General features: G+C 39.2%; 3 protein-coding genes across 4 annotated transcripts in view; 2 read left to right on the top strand and 1 right to left on the bottom strand.

The window, feature by feature from the left end:
• The window catches only part of LOC138948259 (uncharacterized), a 486,513-nt gene that overhangs the window by 426,847 nt on the left and 39,666 nt on the right, over positions 1–20,000 (top strand). The gene's annotated exons all lie outside the window — the stretch shown is intronic.
• The window catches only part of LOC138948250 (protein TonB-like), a 60,420-nt gene that overhangs the window by 30,118 nt on the left and 10,302 nt on the right, over positions 1–20,000 (bottom strand). Inside the window, exon 3 of one of the 2 annotated variants that reach the window (XM_070319768.1) lies at positions 16,948–16,998. The exons of the other annotated variant lie outside the window; for it this stretch is intronic. Within the exon in view, the coding sequence (XP_070175869.1) occupies positions 16,948–16,998 (51 nt within the window). The remainder of the gene's footprint in view (positions 1–16,947; positions 16,999–20,000) is intronic. 2 annotated transcript variants of the gene reach the window in all.
• LOC138948248 (putative nuclease HARBI1) lies at positions 3,550–13,224 on the top strand. The gene is made up of 5 exons (XM_070319765.1): positions 3,550–4,044; positions 4,713–4,929; positions 5,355–5,900; positions 10,007–10,179; positions 12,961–13,224. Exons 3-5 carry the CDS (start codon positions 5,801–5,803, stop codon positions 13,222–13,224), a joined length of 537 nt encoding a protein of 178 aa, XP_070175866.1. The 5' UTR covers positions 3,550–4,044; positions 4,713–4,929; positions 5,355–5,800.

Below are 20,000 nucleotides of genomic sequence, written 5' to 3' on the forward strand. Positions count from 1 at the left end.
AAACAAACATATTTTACGTTTGTCATTTCCTTTAATCGTCGACAGTTACACCCAAAAGAGGGGCACACAGAGGCAGAGAAAGAGGGGGAGACAGAGAGAGGCACACAGAGGCACAGAGAGAGAGAGACGGAGGGAGAGAGAGACGGAGGGAGAGAGAGAGAGAGAGAGAGAGAGAGAGAGAGAGACGGAGGGAGAGAGAGAGAGAGACGGATGGAGAGAGAGAGAGAGACGGAGGGAGGGGGGGAGAGCTCTAGAGAGAGGGAGGAAGGGAGAGAGAGAGAAAAGAGGGGCACAAAGAGGCAGAGAAGGAGAGAGAGGAAGTGAGAGAGAGAGGAACAAAGAGACAGCGAGAGAAAGAGAGAGAGAGAGAGGGGCACAAACATTCAGAGAGAGAGGGAGAGAGAGAGAGAGGCATATAGGGCGAGAGAGCTCTAGATCTAGAGAGAGAGAGAGAGAGAGCTCTAGAGAGAGAGAGAGGGGGGGGGGGAGAGAGAGAAGCACAATGAGGCACAGAGAGAGTATTGGTACAGACTTCGATATTGCATTTCAGCTTGGTGGCTTGAAAATTAATTAATGACTTTGGTCATTAAAAATCTGAAAATTGTTAAAAAAATATTTTTATATAAAACGATCCAAATTTACATTCATCTTATTCTTCATCACTTTCTGATTCTAAAAACATATAAATATGTTATATTTGGATTAAAAACAAGCTCTGAAAATTAAATATATAAAAATTATTATCAAAATTAAATTTTCGAAATCAATTTAAAAACACTTTCAGTTTATTCCTTGTCGGTTCCTGATTCCAAAAACTTATAGATATATGTTTGGATTAAAACACGCTCAGAAAGTTAAAACGAAGTACAGAAAAGCGTGCTATACTTCTTAGCGCAACTACTACCCCGCTCTTCTTGTCAATTTCACTGCCTTTGCAACGAGCGGTGGACTGACGATGTTACGAGTATACGGTCTTGCTGAAAAATTGCATTGCGTTCAGCTTCTTTCTGTGAGTTCGACAGCTTGACTAAATGTTGTATTTTCGCCTTACGCGACTTGTTTTATTTTGAGGTAATCGATAATAGCGTGGCATGAAAAACAATTTTGTGAAAACCCGGTGAAAACATATCGCTCCAATGAATGCTGTCCATCATGTGCGAGGCCGGGAAAAATGTTACACGTACGTATCGCATGAAAACGAAAAGTGTGAAGAGAAAACTGAAACTGAAAGGAATTAAAGCGGAGAAGTCGGTAACTCAGTCAACCAACCTCTAATAAAGTGACAAATAGTACTACACTATCGACTACTAAGGTTCATTTGCTTTTGTAACCAAGAAATTAGTTTTTGTTTTTAACGGCGCCATTAAGTTAAAAGAAATGCATCTTTTCTGGTCACGTTCACATTTAAATATTCAGCATTTACATTTAACGTATACTGCATCCCGGTATCAGCATGCTTTTAAACACAATAAAATAAAAACAGCAAACCATGAACATAAGTTAATGTCCTTGTAAATCTGTTTTGCTTCTTTCTTTATTTGTGTGGGGTGTTTTTTTTTTTGCGTGTTTATTTTTGGGGGAGTATTTTATTGTTCCTCAAAAGCACTTTGGTCAATACCCCTTTAACTTTGAACTACCATTCAGTTTTAGGACTGAGTGCAAATCTTTTATTTTTGGACAACAACATGCACTGTTGGCGTTGATGTACAAAATTGATGATTGAGTACGTGTGTGTCGCCTAATAATAATGTAGCGGGAGAGCCCTGCTAGCTCAGAGTTGCAGGTACTCAGTGACCCCACCTTCCTTCTAGTCACCCCCCCCCCCTTTCCTGTAGATACCCCCATCCCCTCCCTTACAGCCAGCCCACAGCGATCACAGAAGATTAGTACCGAGTCTTTGAGAGACTATAAAAGAGGCCGGCTCTGCGAGTCTCGTCAGTCAGCGCTGAATAAGTGCTTGCTCTCTTTCCCTCGTCTTTTTCTCTCTTTCTTACACGCTGCACAAGTGTGTACTCTGTCTCTGTTTCGTAGTTCGTTGTCTCTCAGCGTTGAACAAATGCTGTGTGTTTTGCTTGTTTGTTGTCTCTCAGCGTTGAACAAATGCTGTGTGTCTTGCTTGTTTGTTGTCAGTCTCTCAGCGTTGAACAAATGCTGTGTGTTTTGCTTGTTTGTTGTCTCTCAGCGTTGAACAAATGCTGTGTGTTTTGCTTGTTTGTCAAGTTGTCTCTCAGCGTTGAACAAATGCTGTGTGTTTTGCTTGTTTGTTGTCTCTCAGCGTTGAACAAATGCTGTGTGTCTTGCTTGTTTGTTGTCTCTCAGCGTTGAACAAATGCTGTGTGTTTTGCTTGTTTGTCACGTTGTCTCTCAGCGTTGAACAAATGCTGTGTGTTTTGCTTGTTTGTTGTCTCTCAGCGTTGAACAAATGCTGTGTGTTTTGCTTGTTTGTCAAGTTGTCTCTCAGCGTTGAACACATGCTGTGTGTTTTGCTTGTTTGTTGTCTCTCAGCGTTGAACAAATGCTGTGTGTCTTGCTTGTTTGTTGTCTCTCAGCGTTGAATTTAAATGCTGTGTGTTCTGCTTGATCGTCTTTCAGCGTTGCATTTAAATGCTGAACGTTTGCATGTTCGTTCTGTCTTTCAGTGTTGAGTCTACGTGTTGTTGCCGTGTCTGTCTTGTGTATGAAACAGAGCCAGCAGGAACGAGATAGGCATACATAAGAAAGGAGCCGTAGGTGTTATAGTTATTAATCGGAGTTAGGGTAAACGCTAGGTAAGACTGATTTTAATTGAAGGATTGTTTGGTGCTTTGTTTGATGGGTTTGTTACTTGCTTTTCATGTAATATAGTGTAAAATAAAACCTTGTAACTGTTTCCTATGAGTTATGGTGAACATCACTGTACGTACGAGAAGTGAGCGTGAACATGCGTGTGTCGGTGAACGAACGTAAGTGTGTGAGCTTGCTTTCGTGTCATGTATTGTAACTTCTGCCTCTCCTTGACTGTTGTCCTGTAAACATGTGTTGTTAAAACTGTACTGTACGACGGTGGCAAACTCCAACATCCAAAACACACATCACAATATTTATGTAACGCACAGTCTAGATCACTAAGAAACACACAGGGTTTCCTCTGAATACCGAGGTCGGCTAGTATTGTAGGCACATGTATTGAACACAACGCGAGGCATAGACTACATTACAATAGGGCCAGAGTAAAGGTGAGATAAAGAGTTGCTCTCCTCGGCAATCTTCAGCCTCCCCCTGAGAACAATTAATGAGGATACGGACCCTCTCTAGGGCTCCGGTTACAATAAATATTGACCACCATCAAATCAACTGAGAACATAAAAGGTAAAGGCTAATTTGATTAATTCAGATTGGTGAAAATAACCTATAACTATTCCTCTAGCTTTCAAAAAAAAAATCATTTCATTTTCATTTTCACCAGTTTCCATTTCAGGCTTTGTCCCATCGCTGGGAAGTTCGGGTCGCTCCGTTATTTTTTACATTTAGTCAAGTTTTGATAATTTCTTTGACTTAAAACTTGGTATAAAGTCAGATAATGTTGTGAAGATACTATATATATATAAAATATTACATGTACATGCTTTAGTTTGAGGTCGCGCAAGGTAGTGCAAGGTCGCGTGTGGTCGCGTGCGGTCGCGTAGTAATTAGTCAGACAGCTTTTGTGACGTCGAAAGCCGGAAAGGCAACACCGGGACCTGTGTGCACACTTCGAACTTTGAAGAGGACAACTTTTATTTGTCAATCACATAAAGTGGAAAATGGGATTTTCAAACACTCTTAAACTTAAAACCGGAGCAGTACCGACCATTCGTCCAGCAAAGTAACCCACCACCAGTAACCAATTACTCAGTACTCCGCCGCTGGACTACAGACGTTCGGATGAACCCAGTCCACATCAAGAAAGAAGAAGAAGAAGAAGAAAGCTCTGCGTCAAAAATGTCGGGGCACCCAAGGAGAAACAAAACTCAAAAGTCACTTTGAAAGTGACTCGAAGACCGTGTGTCGTCGACGAACTGCGAGGTAGGTAGAACTCAAGATGTCGCCTTATAATTTCCTCTGTCCTCTGTCCTCCCTATATTGACTCTACACTGTTTGTTCCAAAAATGCTCTCTCAGACCTACTTTTTTTTTTTTCGCAACACGAGTAAGTCTACTCTAAGTTTTTTCAAACTTTAGATGAATAACTTTCCTCTGGGGAGTGACCTGACACAGTGAGTGAGTGACAGGAAATACAGTTTTCATCTAGATCAGTAGAAGTGATACATTCATGTAAGAAACATTTTCTGCAAATCAGTTTATCCATGCACAGGCATCAGATTCAAACAACTTACAAGTCACCATGCCAGTCAGCTGTTCAGTATCACATTGTCCCATCCCCAGATGTTCGGCTTTGGATTGATTTAGATCCCCATATATATGTTTTGTCAATTTGTGCCAGTGCCACTCTTTTTCAGAACATATGTGATATAATATGTTTGTTAGAATTGATCAGTGTAGGCTAGGTGAACTTTGGTTAAAGAAGATAAAAGTAAATCAGGGATTATAAAATGGCAAGCGATTCCCAGAGCGCGGCGATTCACTGAGCGCGGCGCGTTGTGCAGCGCAGCGATTCCCAGAGCGCGGCTACTGCTGTCACATTGTTTTGTAATTATCAATTATCAGCAATCTGCAATGTCATTTGTTCTTCAGATGTTTCTGCCATTGCCGAAACCAAGGATGTCAGCGTCCAATGCAATCTGATCAACGCCCCACCTCAAAACGCAATGCGGTTCTAACCCTAAAGTGTAGGAACAGATGAGAGTGTGGGGAAGGAAGAACGAAAAGGCGAACGACAGCGCGCTGCAGCTGCGGAAGAGGACGAGCCTGCTGACGAGGATGGAGGTGAACCAGAAGATCCGCAGTTCTTGTAAGTTTTCAATAGACATAGATTCTCTACATTTTAAAAAGTAAGACAGAAGTCAAGGGTTACTTTGGGTGACAGTCAGCTATTTTTTAGCTGCTATCATTGTGTCCTTTGTTTTTGTCTTTCTCTCTCTGGTCTCTATCTCACTGGCCATAACCCTTTTTTGTCTATTAAATGGGTGAAAAACACCATAAACATGTCAAACATTTTTGTTGTGACATTATTTAGCTTAATTTCTCATCACAAGTAAGAAGCTGATTTCATCTTAAAATTTTTTTTTATACTGGATTTCACTGTCATTGCGACATGTATAACATGTAGTAATTATATCCATAGCACTAGCAGTGAATTTGTGCTTGTGTATGGCACATGTAGTTTCCATAGTAACCCTTTATGTGCTAAGAAAGTGTATAACCTGTGTGTTTTAGGAATGCTCCTGAGCCGAGACCCAGCCCCGACCTGGAAGACAAGTACATTGTCTTCCAGGCAAACTTGATGCAGCTGTTAGAGAGTTGTCCTCGATGCTCTCACCCTGCGAAGGCCTTCATATCGAAGACAGTGGGATCTTGCATCCACGTCCGACAAGACTGCTCCAAGTGCTGTTTCTTCAGAGAGTGGACCAGCCAACCGTACATAAAGCAGATGCCCTGCGGGAACCTGCTCCTGTCATCAGCTGTTGTGCTCTCTGGCTGCAGCCCGACAAAAATTCTCCGGCTGTTTTACCTGCACAATGTGCGTTACATTTTGGAGAGCACGTTCTTCTGGCATCAGCGGCACTTCATTTTTCCTATAGTGGAAAGAAAATGGAAACGGGAGCAGTCAGAGCTCATCTCGCAGCTTCAGGACGAGAGAGGAAGTCTAGAGCTGATTGGTGATGGGCGGTCAGATAGCCCAGGACACTGTGCCAAATATGGCACATACACTCTCATCGAACAGGGACTGGGGAAAGTCCTGGATATATACAGATTGTGCAGGTAAGAAAGATATTTAGGCGTTTCAGTGTCTCATACTCATAGACGCATCAAGGTAACTAATTACAATCAAAGTTTTGTAGAGAGGCATTTTTTTTCTTCAAAAATATTAACAGTAATGCATACCCAGTTCAAATCTTTTTTTTTAATCTGAATTTGACTCCTAGTTATCAACCAACCCCCACCCCACCCCAATCTCCCCCCTGACTCACCCGAGTAATTGGTGAGTGGGATTCCTTTGTGTCCGTCTTTTAGACCGAGTTGGATTTTCAGCGACTGCTTTTGACAATTGACATTTGAACTTGTCATGTACATGCCCGTTGAAACTATGTGCACGCTTAACTGGAAGTAGAACAACTCTAGATATAAACTGTGACGAATGCGATATTAAATAAAAGAGGGCAGGGAATCACAATTCCTGATAACACGACGGTGCACAACCGATGTGCAGTGAAACCCGTTCATATTTGTTTGCAAACTGTCATAAACTTTGGCAATAACATTATTAAACGAATAAAATGAGTGCCGGCTGCCGTAGCCGAAACAATCGGCGGTCGTAACAGAAAAGTGGGGCGGCTGTATCAATGCATCGCTGGCAGTCGTAACTGCTAGCACGGCGACGCGTACCAAAAAAATACACATGCTCTTTTCCTCAGCCGATGACACAAACACACTTGCATATGGTCAAGGCTCTGGAGGTGACTCCAATGAGTGTGACATGCAAGAACAAATTTCAATGTTATTACAAGCTGACAATTTCCTGACAAGTTACTAGGTATGGTCATGCTAAACTTCTACGAAAAATGTTTTTCACACTTGAGCCATCGTTTAGATGTATTTACAAAAATAATATCAATGTTCAAACATAACATGACGCCATCACAATTTCAGATTCAGGCAATTTAATGATCCAAGAACAAACAAAAAGAAATGTTGGTGGTGTTTCTTTATTGCTAGACCACACATCCATCAATACAAACAAGATAAGCAGGTAAGAATCTCTAATTGGGTCAAATACCTGAGCTTGAAATTGCTTAAACATAACATGACACCAAAACACAAAGTCAAAATGCAGCATGGAGTTCAAAGACAAAATACTATCAATACTAAGTCCAAAACAGAAAACATAGATAATGTTTGTGTGTCTCCAAAATATCATTATGAAAATACTAATTATAGTCATCAAATTAAATCAATAATAGAGCCATCCTTCACTGGATGCTGCGTAATACCCGAAAATGCCAAAAATTAAACCAAGAACACGCCCAAATCAATCATTTTGGCATTAAATAATAATAAAACATTGTTACATACATTATTTCCTTTGCCCCCCCCAAAAAAAAGTGGATGTGTTACCTTGTCTTTAAATGAGAGGGAAAAAAGAAAAAGTAGCCATGCTTGAACATAACATGACGCCGTGACAAAAGATAAACTTACATCATCTGGAGCTATAGATGCAAATAAAATATCAAATTCAGAAGCCATTGTGTGCATAGCGTTGGTAGCTACATTGCACAGTTAACTGCATAGCCAAGTCACAACCTTAGAAAAAGTTATTCTGAAATTAAAACACTTAAACATAACTTGACGCCATGAAACATAACATGACGCCGTGACACAGTCTTAATCAGGCTAAAGTGGCAAAACCAAACATAATGAAAGAACAGGAGGACAGCTATCTACATGCAGCGATGGTAGGTAATTATTAGCCACCAAATAATCTGATGTGTAAACTTAATCTTTTATGTTTGCACAGAAAATTTGCTGTTTGAGCATAACATGACGCCATGAAACATAACATGACACCGTGACAAAAGATAAAATTACATCCTCTGGAACTATGGGTGTAAGTAAGCCATCCAATTCAGATGCCATTGTGTGCACATAAAAGGCTGCTACAGAGCTAAATTTACTGAATAGGTGAGGGGCAACCTTAGAAAAAGTTTTTGTACCATGAAAAAATGCCCAAACATAACTTAAGACCATGTTCAAACCAATTAAAAGGAAAAAATGTATAGTCTACATTTACCTGTACAAAATGCTAGATAAAAAGGAAAGCTAGATGAAAATAGACTAAGAAACTATAAAAATTAAACTCAATATTACACTACAACACTGTGACAGTTCAAGCTGACACCGATGTGTTATGTTGTGTTTGGACATGGTTCACACTAACTACAACAAAAACGTGGTTTCTATGGGGGGGGAAAGTTATTTGAAACAGATAATATCAATATTAAATTCTACATCTGTTTTTCTTTACCAAAAATAAAATAAGTAAAAAACCGAGTGCCCAAACCTAACATTACACCAGCCGTGGCAGCAGAGATCGACTGTGCATAGCGTCAAGTTATGTTTGGACATAAAACTAGCACTCGGCGATCAGACACAATAAGGGTCTACAAGTTCAGACCCAATGATGATGTTAATGCATAGTATTCAATCTGCCACAAAAATTAGTGTATGTTAGAAGACATTTAGTTGAACGAGTTTAAACATAACGCTGACGACCTCGGACTTGGTGTAAAGTTGCGTTTGATCTCCTGCATCCCATAATATCAACCACGTATCTTGTAAATCGCAGTAAATGACTTTTAGGGGTACTTCACGAAGTGATTTCATGAAGGGATGCATCATTGATGGTTGAAAACGTACTTTGCTCTATCAAACCAAAAACGCAACAGTGACACCACATGATCGGCATGAATGCACATGACAAAGCAAAAATTGACAAATGTAGGAACGAAGGAAAGTGTTGATGAAAGCACAATTATTCAGACAGGATCTCTAGTTTTATCAGAGAAACAGAACTCAGCACTCGAAAGCCTAATGTGGTCATTACTTCATATTCTATCCATAATTTCGCTGGATTTGCACAAACTCAACAAATGACGCCAAAATAAAAACCTTACCTTTCGGTGTCCATCGCGCGCTTTGTCTTCAAATGGCGCAATATTCTAAATTGGAGTGGTTTTCACTTCCATGCTGGATTAATCTCCAAAAAATGGAGTGAAAAATACACATACATTGTTCCTTTTTCGTGTCCAAACGCAACGGTTTGTTGACACCATATCGCTTCCGCAAAATCAATGTAAATTTCTTGCTGCATCAGAGTTTAAAATGTTCGCTTGCTGATTAATCCAAGAACTAAAACATAAAATCTTTCAGATTAGAGGTTAATCACGTGTGTTGGATGCGGATATTTCTTTCAAGTTAACATCGATCGCTATCACCCAAACATGACACCACGCGTTGTGTTTGAGCACGATTGATGACGCTCTATATAAACAAGAAACGAACAAATATTTGACACGCACGTAACGTCAATAGGAATTGATAACGTTTTAAGAATTCGGAAATCAATAAATTGACTCTTGATTCGATCTTGTTATGGTGAAAAATGCTGTCTGAAGTGACACACAGGTATGTCTGTCACGTTTTTCTTCCACCACGATCGTCGATTTTTCATTAAAAAAAATTGTTTTTTAATGACAGAAAGCAAATTTAACTCATTTTATGTCATCACACGAAGCTTTGATTATATAAGAACAAGTGACAACAGTTTGATTTCATTAATTCTTTATCTTCAACCTTAGAATCGCAGTCAAAAATGCCAACTGGTGATTTCTGCACTCGAGCCACCTCCTGAGCCTTGACCATATATATATATATATACAAGTATATTGGGACACTGCTATTGATGCATTTCGGTTATGATACATCACATTACCTGATCAAATGACCGTTGTTGCTTCAAGCCTCTTGTAATCTCCACCATTTAAAAAGAAATCCCCAAATCGAACAATTTCAGCAAATACGACGCTGTCACAAATCTAAAACAGAAGCCTCAAAAATTAAATCGATAACATGTTAATCCTCATGCAATCATAAATCCGCTGAGAACAAATAAACTTTGCTGGCTTCGATAATTACGCCGCAATAATTATTAGTTTGGAAGTTAGTTGTAACACTTTCCCCGGCGTGTGGGGGACTGGGAGACCTGTAACTTTAATTGTAAATAGTACAGACATGGGTAAACTGTCAGATGATTTTGAATAAAATTAACACTGTGATCAGCATATTTTAATGCAATTTTCTGTTCTTTACAGGAGATGTCATCCAGTGGCCACCAAAATGTGACCTGGATCGATTAGCTGGGAAATGGGCAGCCAGAGCTGGTTTCCCGGGCGTAGTTGGAGCGATTGATGGGACCTACATAAAGATACCAGGAACCAGGGATGCGTACATCTGCCGTAAAGGTTTCCCAGCGATGCATCTCCAGGTAACAGATTTGATCACTTTCTGTTTCAGATACGTGGATTGTTAACCTTGGCAGAACTGACCATTATGGTGCCTGTGTATTTATTCCCTATTGAAATACTGGAGTAACACTAGCAGTGTCATTTCATAATTGGAATCTACTGTCATTTTAAGTCACTATTTGAATCTTTGAATTTAAAGACAAGTATTTAACGGCACAGTGCGCCTCCCGTAAACCATCACAGATACTGTCAGGCTTTTACACACAGTATAAACAACCTTCATTATGAACGCTCACCAAAGGGAACATCCTAGGTGCCTTACGTAAAGAGGCTGAACGAGTAATTTTCAAAGATTTAATGTTGCGGATTGTCTTCAAGACAATCGGACCGAGGTGCGTTTTGGCGCTAGACCTAACTTTTAAAATCAAAATAATAAATTGACAGCGTGTTACACAAACATTCTTAAATCATAAAATAAATATTTTTTTCATCAAGACAAGATCATTAAAACTCGAAGTATTTGAAGTTAAAATAAGGAACGCCCAGAAGCAGGTTCACGTAAGGTTCGCCAGTTCCTGTGAATAGTCAAAAGTCATCGCGAGGGTTCTTGTGAACCACAGCCGTTTGTTTAGTGCATAGTCAGAGGTACATAATAACGTGCTATTGCAGACAAGCTCACAGCGAGTCGCATTCAAATTCCTGACGACTGCTTTGTCAAAAAGGGAAACTGGAATAACAGAGTTCACGATGTCGATGGCTCCGGGGTAAGATAAACCATGCAAAACAATTTTTGTGTGAAAATTGCTCGCTCTTTACGGTAAGCACCTAGGATGTTCTAAAGCGGTGAGTGTTTCAATGAAAGGGTGTTTGTACTGTGTGTAAAAGCCTGACAGTGTCTGTGATGGTTTACGTGAGAAATATTAAATGTTTAAACCGATATTGGGAGTTCAGACAAGTTTGAATTATGATGGTGTGTGGATTAATTCCAAGAAAACCATCATGAAAATGTACCTACGCCTCGTTTCTCTGACTTTTCTTTTTCTGTTGTTAGATCTATACATGTCATATACCGCTACCCCCCGCGGGTTAGGGGGAAGAATTTACCCGATGCTCCCCAGCATGTCGTAAGAGGAGACTAACGGATTCTGTTTCTCCTTTTACCCTTGTTAAGTGTTTCTTGTATAGAATATAGTCAATTTTTGTAAAGATTTTAGTCAAGCAGTATGTAAGAAATGTTAAATCCTTTGTACTGGAAACTTGCATTCTCCCAGTAAGGTATATTGTACTACGTTGCAACTATGCAAGCCCTGGAGCAAATTTTTGATTAGTGCTTTTGTGAACAAGAAACTATTGACAGGTGGCTCTATCCCATCTTCCCCCCCCCCCCCCCCCCCCCCCCCCCTTTTCCCCGTCGCGATATAACCTTGAATGGTTGAAAACGACGTTAAACACCAAATAAAGAAAGAAAAAAAGAACATATACCGCTTTTAGTGAAAGTTGAGGCAGCACTTTCTGATCAAATTTATTAAAAATTTGTTCAAGCATTTCTTGACTAAGCATGGATAATCACACCGGGGACTGTGTTCCGCCTTATTTCAGCCGGGCTTGTTGTTACTCCGTTTTGAGCTGGGCTTGGTGTCACGCAAATGTAAGTGTCTGCACTAAAGTACAAACTATGTCTTCTAAAAAAACCTCATTTCCAGGAACGGATGTTTTTAGCACTAACCTAAGTAATTTGTCTCTCTATTGGTGTTATTTTTATCTGACAAGGTTTATTATGTGACCCCCATCAGCTTGAAATACGTGCAGGTTGTCGCTTTTCGGGCAAAAAAGCTGATCAAACTCAAGAAATGATAAGCAACGGTATCATGTTATGGTTTTTCTGTATCATAAGTTTGTTCTATAGTTTCTTGCTGTTATGCTGATGCATTTTCCCGAACCTGCTTTAAGGCGTTGAGGCACGAAAAGTAAAACCAAAACCCATGTCAGGCGAGTTTTGTTCCGCGCTGGACACCCAGAACAAAAGCAAGCCCAGTGGCAGTGCGGAACGCAGACAAAAATGCAGGAGGCCCAGCGCGGAACAAAACGTACACCACTTGCTTGTTTTGATTGCTTCTTATGACATAGTGAGGACGCATTGAAGCACGCAATTGATACAGATGATTATAGCTTTACCCAAAATAGTAAAAATACAGGAATATTAGTTGTTCAAATCCATGTTTGAGAGAAATTTACGTTGAACCTTCATTTTTCACTAAAAAACCTGCATGTATGCCTTCCATTCGGCTATTGTCAATTAACCAGGTAAGCAAAAGACGTTTTTAGCTGTCTACAAAGAAAACAATTATTCCCCTTTCTACTGACATTCATCAATTTTAGCTTAAATCAGTGTGAAAGTCATAGTTTGTGTTTTTATGAAGACACTTTCGTTTGCGTGACACTGAGCCCGGCTGAAAACGGAGTAACAACGAGCCCGGCTGAAATAAGGCGGAACACAGTCCTCGGTGTGATAATGGGGATGTTTACCCTTTAAAAACATGATTTTTTTTATTATTCTTTATCATTTCATATATGCATGTCAATTGTCATGGTTACGCTGAAAATGCACTCAATGATAAATGAATTATATGGGACAGTAGGCACCTCATTCACATGTTCTGCAGAGAGGAGCTGTGCTCAGCTCAGTCTTATGGTTTAGGCTAGCAAAGCATTAGGATATATACATGTAGCCTCTGTTGTGGTTGGTTTTTAGTTTCAGGCTGATAGATTATTTTTATATTGATTTACGCGACTTGTTTCAGGTTGTATGTGACAAAGACCTCCTCCTTCTGGATGTGTTTACGGGTTACACTGGGTCCGTGCATGACAGCCGAGTTTTCCCCAACTCAGATCTCCATGGAGTGTTGGAGTCTGACGCAAGTAAGCTGCCTCCAGAGTACCATATGATCGGGGACTCGGCCTACCCTCAGTCTCCGCAAGTACCTGCTGGTTCCATTCCGCGACAACGGCCATCTGACCCCTGTGGAAACTGCCTACAACAGAGCCCAGGCAAGGACAAGAGTTGACGTGGAGCGGGCTATTGGTTTGTTGAAAGGAAAATTCCGCAGACTGAAGGATCTCGAGATGACGAACATCCGTGAAGTTCCAATGTTAATTTTTTCAGCATGTGTCCTACATAACTTTATTATTATAGAAAATGGCTTGGACGAGGACGACATTGACTTGTCGGAGAGTGAAGATGAAGACGAGGACGGAGGTCAATGTGGTGGTGATCACTGCATGTCTGCAACACAAAAAAGACTGGAAATTGCAAATGTTTTTTCTTGAGAACTGTTCTATGTGTTTCAAGGACGTGTCGTATACCGTATATCATTCTACGAGGCTGAATTGATTGTAGATAACAAGTACTGCCAGTGTGTATTGAGTTGCATGTTTTTATGTGTTTCGTAATTTTCCATTTAAATTTTAATGTGTAGAATTAACTGGGTAAAGGTTGGGTTCCTGGTGAGATCTTAATCTGACTCACAAGAAACATACTGCCAAATGTTCAAATATGAAACTAAGTTATTATTTCTTTTTTCAGTTCAATGACATTTTCGTTATAAGATGACCAGACGTACCAAATAACCAAAGATGCTAATTAAAAAATATGAGTTTACAAAAAGGGGGAGACAACCTAAGGGAGAAATGCGAGGCACTCTAACAGCTGAGCACAAAACCAAAACTAGAAGATAATATTTGTAAAATAACTGTGACTCTAAAACGATAGTACAATAATAAGCAACAAAGTTTAGAACATAATAACTGAAAAAAACCACAACACAACGTAGTAAATAAAACTACAGTGATTGAGAGTTAGTATCGCAAAACAATAAAATTATGGTTATCTTACACACAAACTTAAGTAATTGACGATGTTGAGAAGAAATTGATAGAAATTCCTCTGAATCAAACGCCATAAATTCCAAATGTTCTAGTTTAGAATTGGTTATAAAGCACTGATTGGTTAATTTAGATCAATGTCAATGATGACCAGCAAAGTCACTATCTTCCTAGTTCAATATGATAAGCATCACTGTCTGAAGCATACTGAATTTTGACCAGGATTGTGCTACTCATAAAATACACAAGCATATATATGTTTGCCACTCAATGATTATACAGTGAGACTTGTCTCCACATATTGTTGTTAATCAATGAGCTATGTGTAGCTCCAACATAAACAACCAGAAGATTTACCTTCATTGTAAATGTTGTTCGTCCTTTGTTTTGGAAGATGACCGCAGACTCATGGTATGCTTGGATGTCTAGTCTGTCCATAAATAACTGATAAGCTTGTCCGGGCCAGGATTCCCGTTCCGCATGCGATTCTGCTACGCCATTATTGGAACTGAATATCAAGGTCTTTCAGAGAGGTTTTTAGTGTGTCCTTACAGATATATCTTTGCTTCGTCAAAAGAAACAACCTGCAGCGTACGGCAGCTGAAAATTAAAGGTACATATAGTTCAAACAATCATTCAACACTGTATTTATTTGACCTTACACAGACTGTAGGAAGAGGCGAACCGTCTTGAACAAAAAAATTGTCCGCAGGAAGCGACTCCAAGAACACAGACGACTCGAAACTGAGTGACATACCTTGTAGTCTTTCTATGAAAGTAGTGGTCCAGTGAACGATACCTTCTGCCTGTGGTTTGACTTAGAGTTAGACTCTTTGAGGATGTTGATAATGACGCACGACACTGACAGACTACAGAGAGTGAGTGGGGGGGGGGGGGGGTGGACATTTTTGGGATTAAACACTGCCATGGAGTTTATTTTATAGGAATGTTTTTAAACCTAATCTCATTGTGTTCGTTTTGAATCAAAAGTCTCACCCCAAATTCCGACAATAAGTCAATATGTCCGCCGGGTATCGATATGGTTGCTACAAGGTTGCTTCGGTTACAATACGATGAATAATGTCGAGGAATTTGTGGCAAGTGGATTCAAGCTTACCAAGATACTATTTTCAACTTCCCATTCTGGAATAGTTGTTGGCATTTGTAATCATTGTCTCGTGTATGAAATCACGTCTATTTACAGTGGAACCCCTTTTAGACCCCCCTCCCCCTCCAGCCCCCTTCCTATTACAGACACCCCCCCCCCCCCTCCCCCCTTTCCTAATCCCATTTCAGCCTTTGCTTTGTTCAGATTTCCGTGTCGACAATATTTACAGTGGAACCCCTTTTAGACCCCCCTCCCCCTCCAGCCCCCTTCCTATTACAGACACCCCCCCCCCCCTCCCCCCTTTCCTAATCCCATTTCAGCCCTTGCTTTGTTCAGATTTCCTTGTCGACAATGTCTGAACATGTATGTGCCCCGATAAATTCTATGATCTTATTTTCCAAAATAAAGTCTAAAGAGGGTGTTCCACTGTAGCAGACACAGGCAATGTGTTGTCATATGAAAGGCAATTGTTGTTTTCAAAACAAAAGTACAGGTTACTCACATTTTTGGTGTCTGGTAAACACAAAACCATCACATCATACTCATAGTGGCAGAGTGGTGATCTACATGTATATATATATGTCTGATATTTGAAGGAAAATGGATGACAAAATAAACAACCTCTCTCACCACAACATCAAATTTATTTTCTTTCGCAGTTCTAAGAAAGTATTTTTGTGAATTAAGGTCCCAAGCACATAAATGCAGAACCTCAGGTTGGCCTATAATTATGTGTCAGGAAACAAAAAAATGACAAAAAAATTAGTTGGAATTCATAAGTCTAGCTTTTTTAAAATTTTTATTTATATATTTTTTTGGAGGCCTTACAATATTTATTTGATGTAACACGCACTGAACATATAACAGGAACAAAATCATTAGATTTAACCATATTTTTCATTTGCAACGAGTGTCATAATGTTTACCTTTCTTCGTACCATAATTCAAAATGGGGCTAGGGTTACGTTTTGTAAACTTGTGCACAAATTTAAGGATCGATTTTGAATTTTTTTTATATCCTTTATTATTTTTTTTTTTTTTTTTTTTTTATTTTTTATTTTAGTCTACAATTTTACAAATAATTTTTGTGTGTGTGTGTGTGCAGTGTGTACAATTACAATGATTTTTTTAGATTTTTTATATATAGTGTGTACAATGAATTTTTTTTATTCTTTTTTGATATCCTTTATTTTTTTATATGTATATATATTTTTTTTTTCAACAATTTTTTTTTTTTTTTTTTTTGTGTGCAGTGTGTACAATTACAATGATTTTTTTTAAATTTTTTTTTTTTTTAATTTTTTTTCTTTTTTTTTTTCTCCAGTGTGACAATGATTTAAAAAAAAAAAATTTGTTTTAAACTGCGAAAAAAAAAAGTGTGTGTGAACAGGGATTGTTACTGGTGTTATATCCGGACATACACAAAACACAAAAAGTAACTAAAAGTGTGTTTTTTCTCGACATTTTGCTAAATTGTAAAAATAAAGTCAAATTAAATTATTTATATGTATTTAACCTTATTTCAAGCCTCCATAGTTATTTTTAAGTGATTTTGAAGACATGTTTTATTTCGACGTCGAGGTAAAATTTCATGTCGGAGTAAAGCTCAAAATTTCACGCGGGAGTCGAGGTATCCCACCATAAACACATACACACATACAAACACACACGCACACACACACACACACCACACACACACACAAACACACACACTCACACACAAACACACACAAACACACACACACACACACACACACACACACACACACACACATACACAGTACGAGCTTGCACCTACCCTGATATTCAAGTTTTGGTTGTGGCACAGGCTCAGGCTCAGGGGAGTTAACTGAATAAAATAGGCAAAAATAATATAAGCATATTGACATTTCTCATACATACTTGAGAGATACCACTCATGATACTATGTCGTACAAACCACAGTTCATGTGGATGATGTCATGTCAAAATGGGCTGGCAAGGCCCTGGTTTGCCACTGGGAATGATGCCAAAGTCACCGAGACAAACGTCATTATGGAAACACTTTTGCCCCTGATGTTTCACCTGGCAGAATTTTCAGAACAAACACGTCACACACTACTTTTCAGGACGACGTTACTTTGCTTTGACGTCAAAGATTGCACGAGGCATTGGAAGAGATCGAGGTTACATAAGAAGCATCTTCAATTTGTACGCGTCGACTCAGGGATGTTTGAAGCTGAAGGCATGTATGTACAGTATTTAGGATAAACAGAATACTACATGGCTTGTAGTGTCGTACCAGTTTTAAATTCGTCGCTTTTGCTAATATTAAAAAAACCTCGCATTTCAATATCAAAGAAAAATAACTCGTGTAAATCTCGCGCGACACAGGAAGCCATGTAGTATTCTTTCTTTTTATCCCCGAGTACGCAGTACTAGGGTCCAACAGACTTTAATTGTGTGTGTGTGTGTCTGTCTATCTGTCTGTCTGTCTCGACTTAACAGCTTATTGCTGGGAAACTACTGGGCGCAGTTCGTTCAAAAGTTGATACACTAACTTGATAATAGGTCCGATTGATCGTATTAAAACTTCATAATGTTACCTGGGACCTAAATGCCCCAAAAAACACAAAAGTTCTTGACGGTTGGACGAATTCAATCGGAGCGACAGCCAGCCATTGAGCTGATAGAACAGCCGAACGCGTGCGTCATGAAAAGCATGCGTATCGCATGCGAGACGATTTGCAAGCCAGCCAGCGGGTGGGGATTAATTTGGTCTCGGCAAAGAAACTACAGTGCAGGTTTGGTCTCGGTGAGACTGAAAGAGAGACAGAGAGCACGAGAGAGAGCGACAGGGACACTGTGTCAGTGATTCAAGGTGGTGGCTTGGTGGCCAAAGGGATCCGGGTTCGATTCCCGGCATGGGCGGTCTATTTTTTTAATTTTATTTAATTCTTGTTTACTATTGTTTATTATGAACGTTTTAATGTTTTATTTTACTCTAATAATTTTTTTAATTGTGTAAAATAAATAATTTTTTTTTTAATTCACGTGCACAAGACAAAAACTTTCATACTGTGCCAAAGTGATCCGAGTTCGATTCCCGGCATGGGCGGTCTATTTTTTTATTTTTTTAATTTTTTTTAATTCTTGTTTACTTTTGTTTATTATGAACGTTTTAATGTTTTATTTTACTCTAATAATTTTTTTAATTGTGTAAAATAAATAATTTTTTTTTAAATCCACGTGCACAAGACAAAAACTTTCATACTGGGGGCCAGTCTGAAGAGTACTCGGGTCCAGCGCCAGCGTTTTTTATCCCCGAGTACGCAGTACTAGGGTCCAACAGACTTTAATTGTGTGTGTGTCTGTCTGTCTCGACTTATAGGCTCATTGCTAGGAAACTTCTGGGCGCAGTTCTTTCAAAAGTTGATACACTAACTTGATAATAGGTCCGATTGATCGTATTAAAACTTCATAATGTTACCTGGGACCTAAATGCGAAATAAATCACAAAAGCCACTCTTAACGGTGGGAGTTTTTGCGGTGGGAGGCTGGTCGCTTTGCGAACAGCCTGAACTAAAGGGGAGACTTGAGCGGCGAACACGTCACGCAGTGACGAGAAAAGCATGATTTGCAAGCCAGACAACGGGTGGGGAAATGGTCTCGGCAAAGAAATTACAATGCAGGGTTTGGTCTCGGTGAAAGAGAGACAGAGAGCACGAGAGAGTCTATGGCCAAAATGATCCGGGTTCGATTCCCGGCATGGGCGTTCTATTTTTTTTTTTTAATTCTTGTTTACTATTGTTTATTATGAACGTTTTAATGTTTAATTTTACTCTAATAGTTTTTTTAATTGTGTAAAATAAATAAATAATTTTTTTTTTTTTAAATCCAAGTGACCCGGGTTCGATTCCCGGCATGGGCGGTCTATTTTTTTAATTTAAAAAAAAAAAATTTTAATTCTTGTTTACTATTATTTATTATGAATGTTTTAATGTTTTATTTTACTCTAATAATCCAAGCGGAGCGCGGGCGAAGCCCGCGCGTAGCGAGGTAGTTTTTTTTTTCATCTCCCAGCACTGAAAATTTTTTTGCCAAGTGGTGTCTGTCTGTGAACATTGTTCTAGAATTCATCTTTTAGCACAATATTAGCGACACTGTTTGGACAATTCTATTAAAATTAGGCGTACAAACTGATTTTGTTTCGGGGAATCCTCTCAGAGGATCAGAATTTTCATATAATATCATCGGAAGCTGTTACAACGGGAAAATGTGAAACTTTTGTCACTTTTTAACATGGAATTTCATCTTTGAGCGTTTCAAGCGGACTTTAATAAAATAGTTATTTGCGAATTAAGCAGCGGAAGACACTCACCGGTTCAACATGTGTATGGTCATTAAACCTCAAAACATTTCAGTAAGTGGTTTAGACAAACACCTCCGACATGTGAGGGTGACTGGTTTGTAGCTGAAGAGTTTTTTTCTAAAGTGTGTTCTAAATACAAATGACGTACTGGTAATGATGTAATGAGTTGTTCTAATCTTGTTCTTGGAACTCTTGCTGTTCCAAGCTTGTTCTTAGCAAGTCTTGGTGACGAGAACAAAGACTATCAATGAAATCTTTAGAAATAACCTCTGACAACGACGACGATGACGACGACGACGACGATAACAACAACAACAACAAATGACATCGACGACGACGACGACAACAACAACAACAACAACAACAAAAACAACAACACGAGAACAACAACAATCACGACAACGAACATGACAACAACAACACCAACAACTACGACGACAACTACAACGACTGGGTTATGATGACATCACCAATGATTTAAAGGCCGTTAAAAAATCGTT

This window comes from Littorina saxatilis, linkage group LG15 (assembly GCF_037325665.1).
Source record: "Littorina saxatilis isolate snail1 linkage group LG15, US_GU_Lsax_2.0, whole genome shotgun sequence".
Classification (NCBI taxonomy): Eukaryota; Metazoa; Mollusca; class Gastropoda; order Littorinimorpha; family Littorinidae; genus Littorina; species Littorina saxatilis.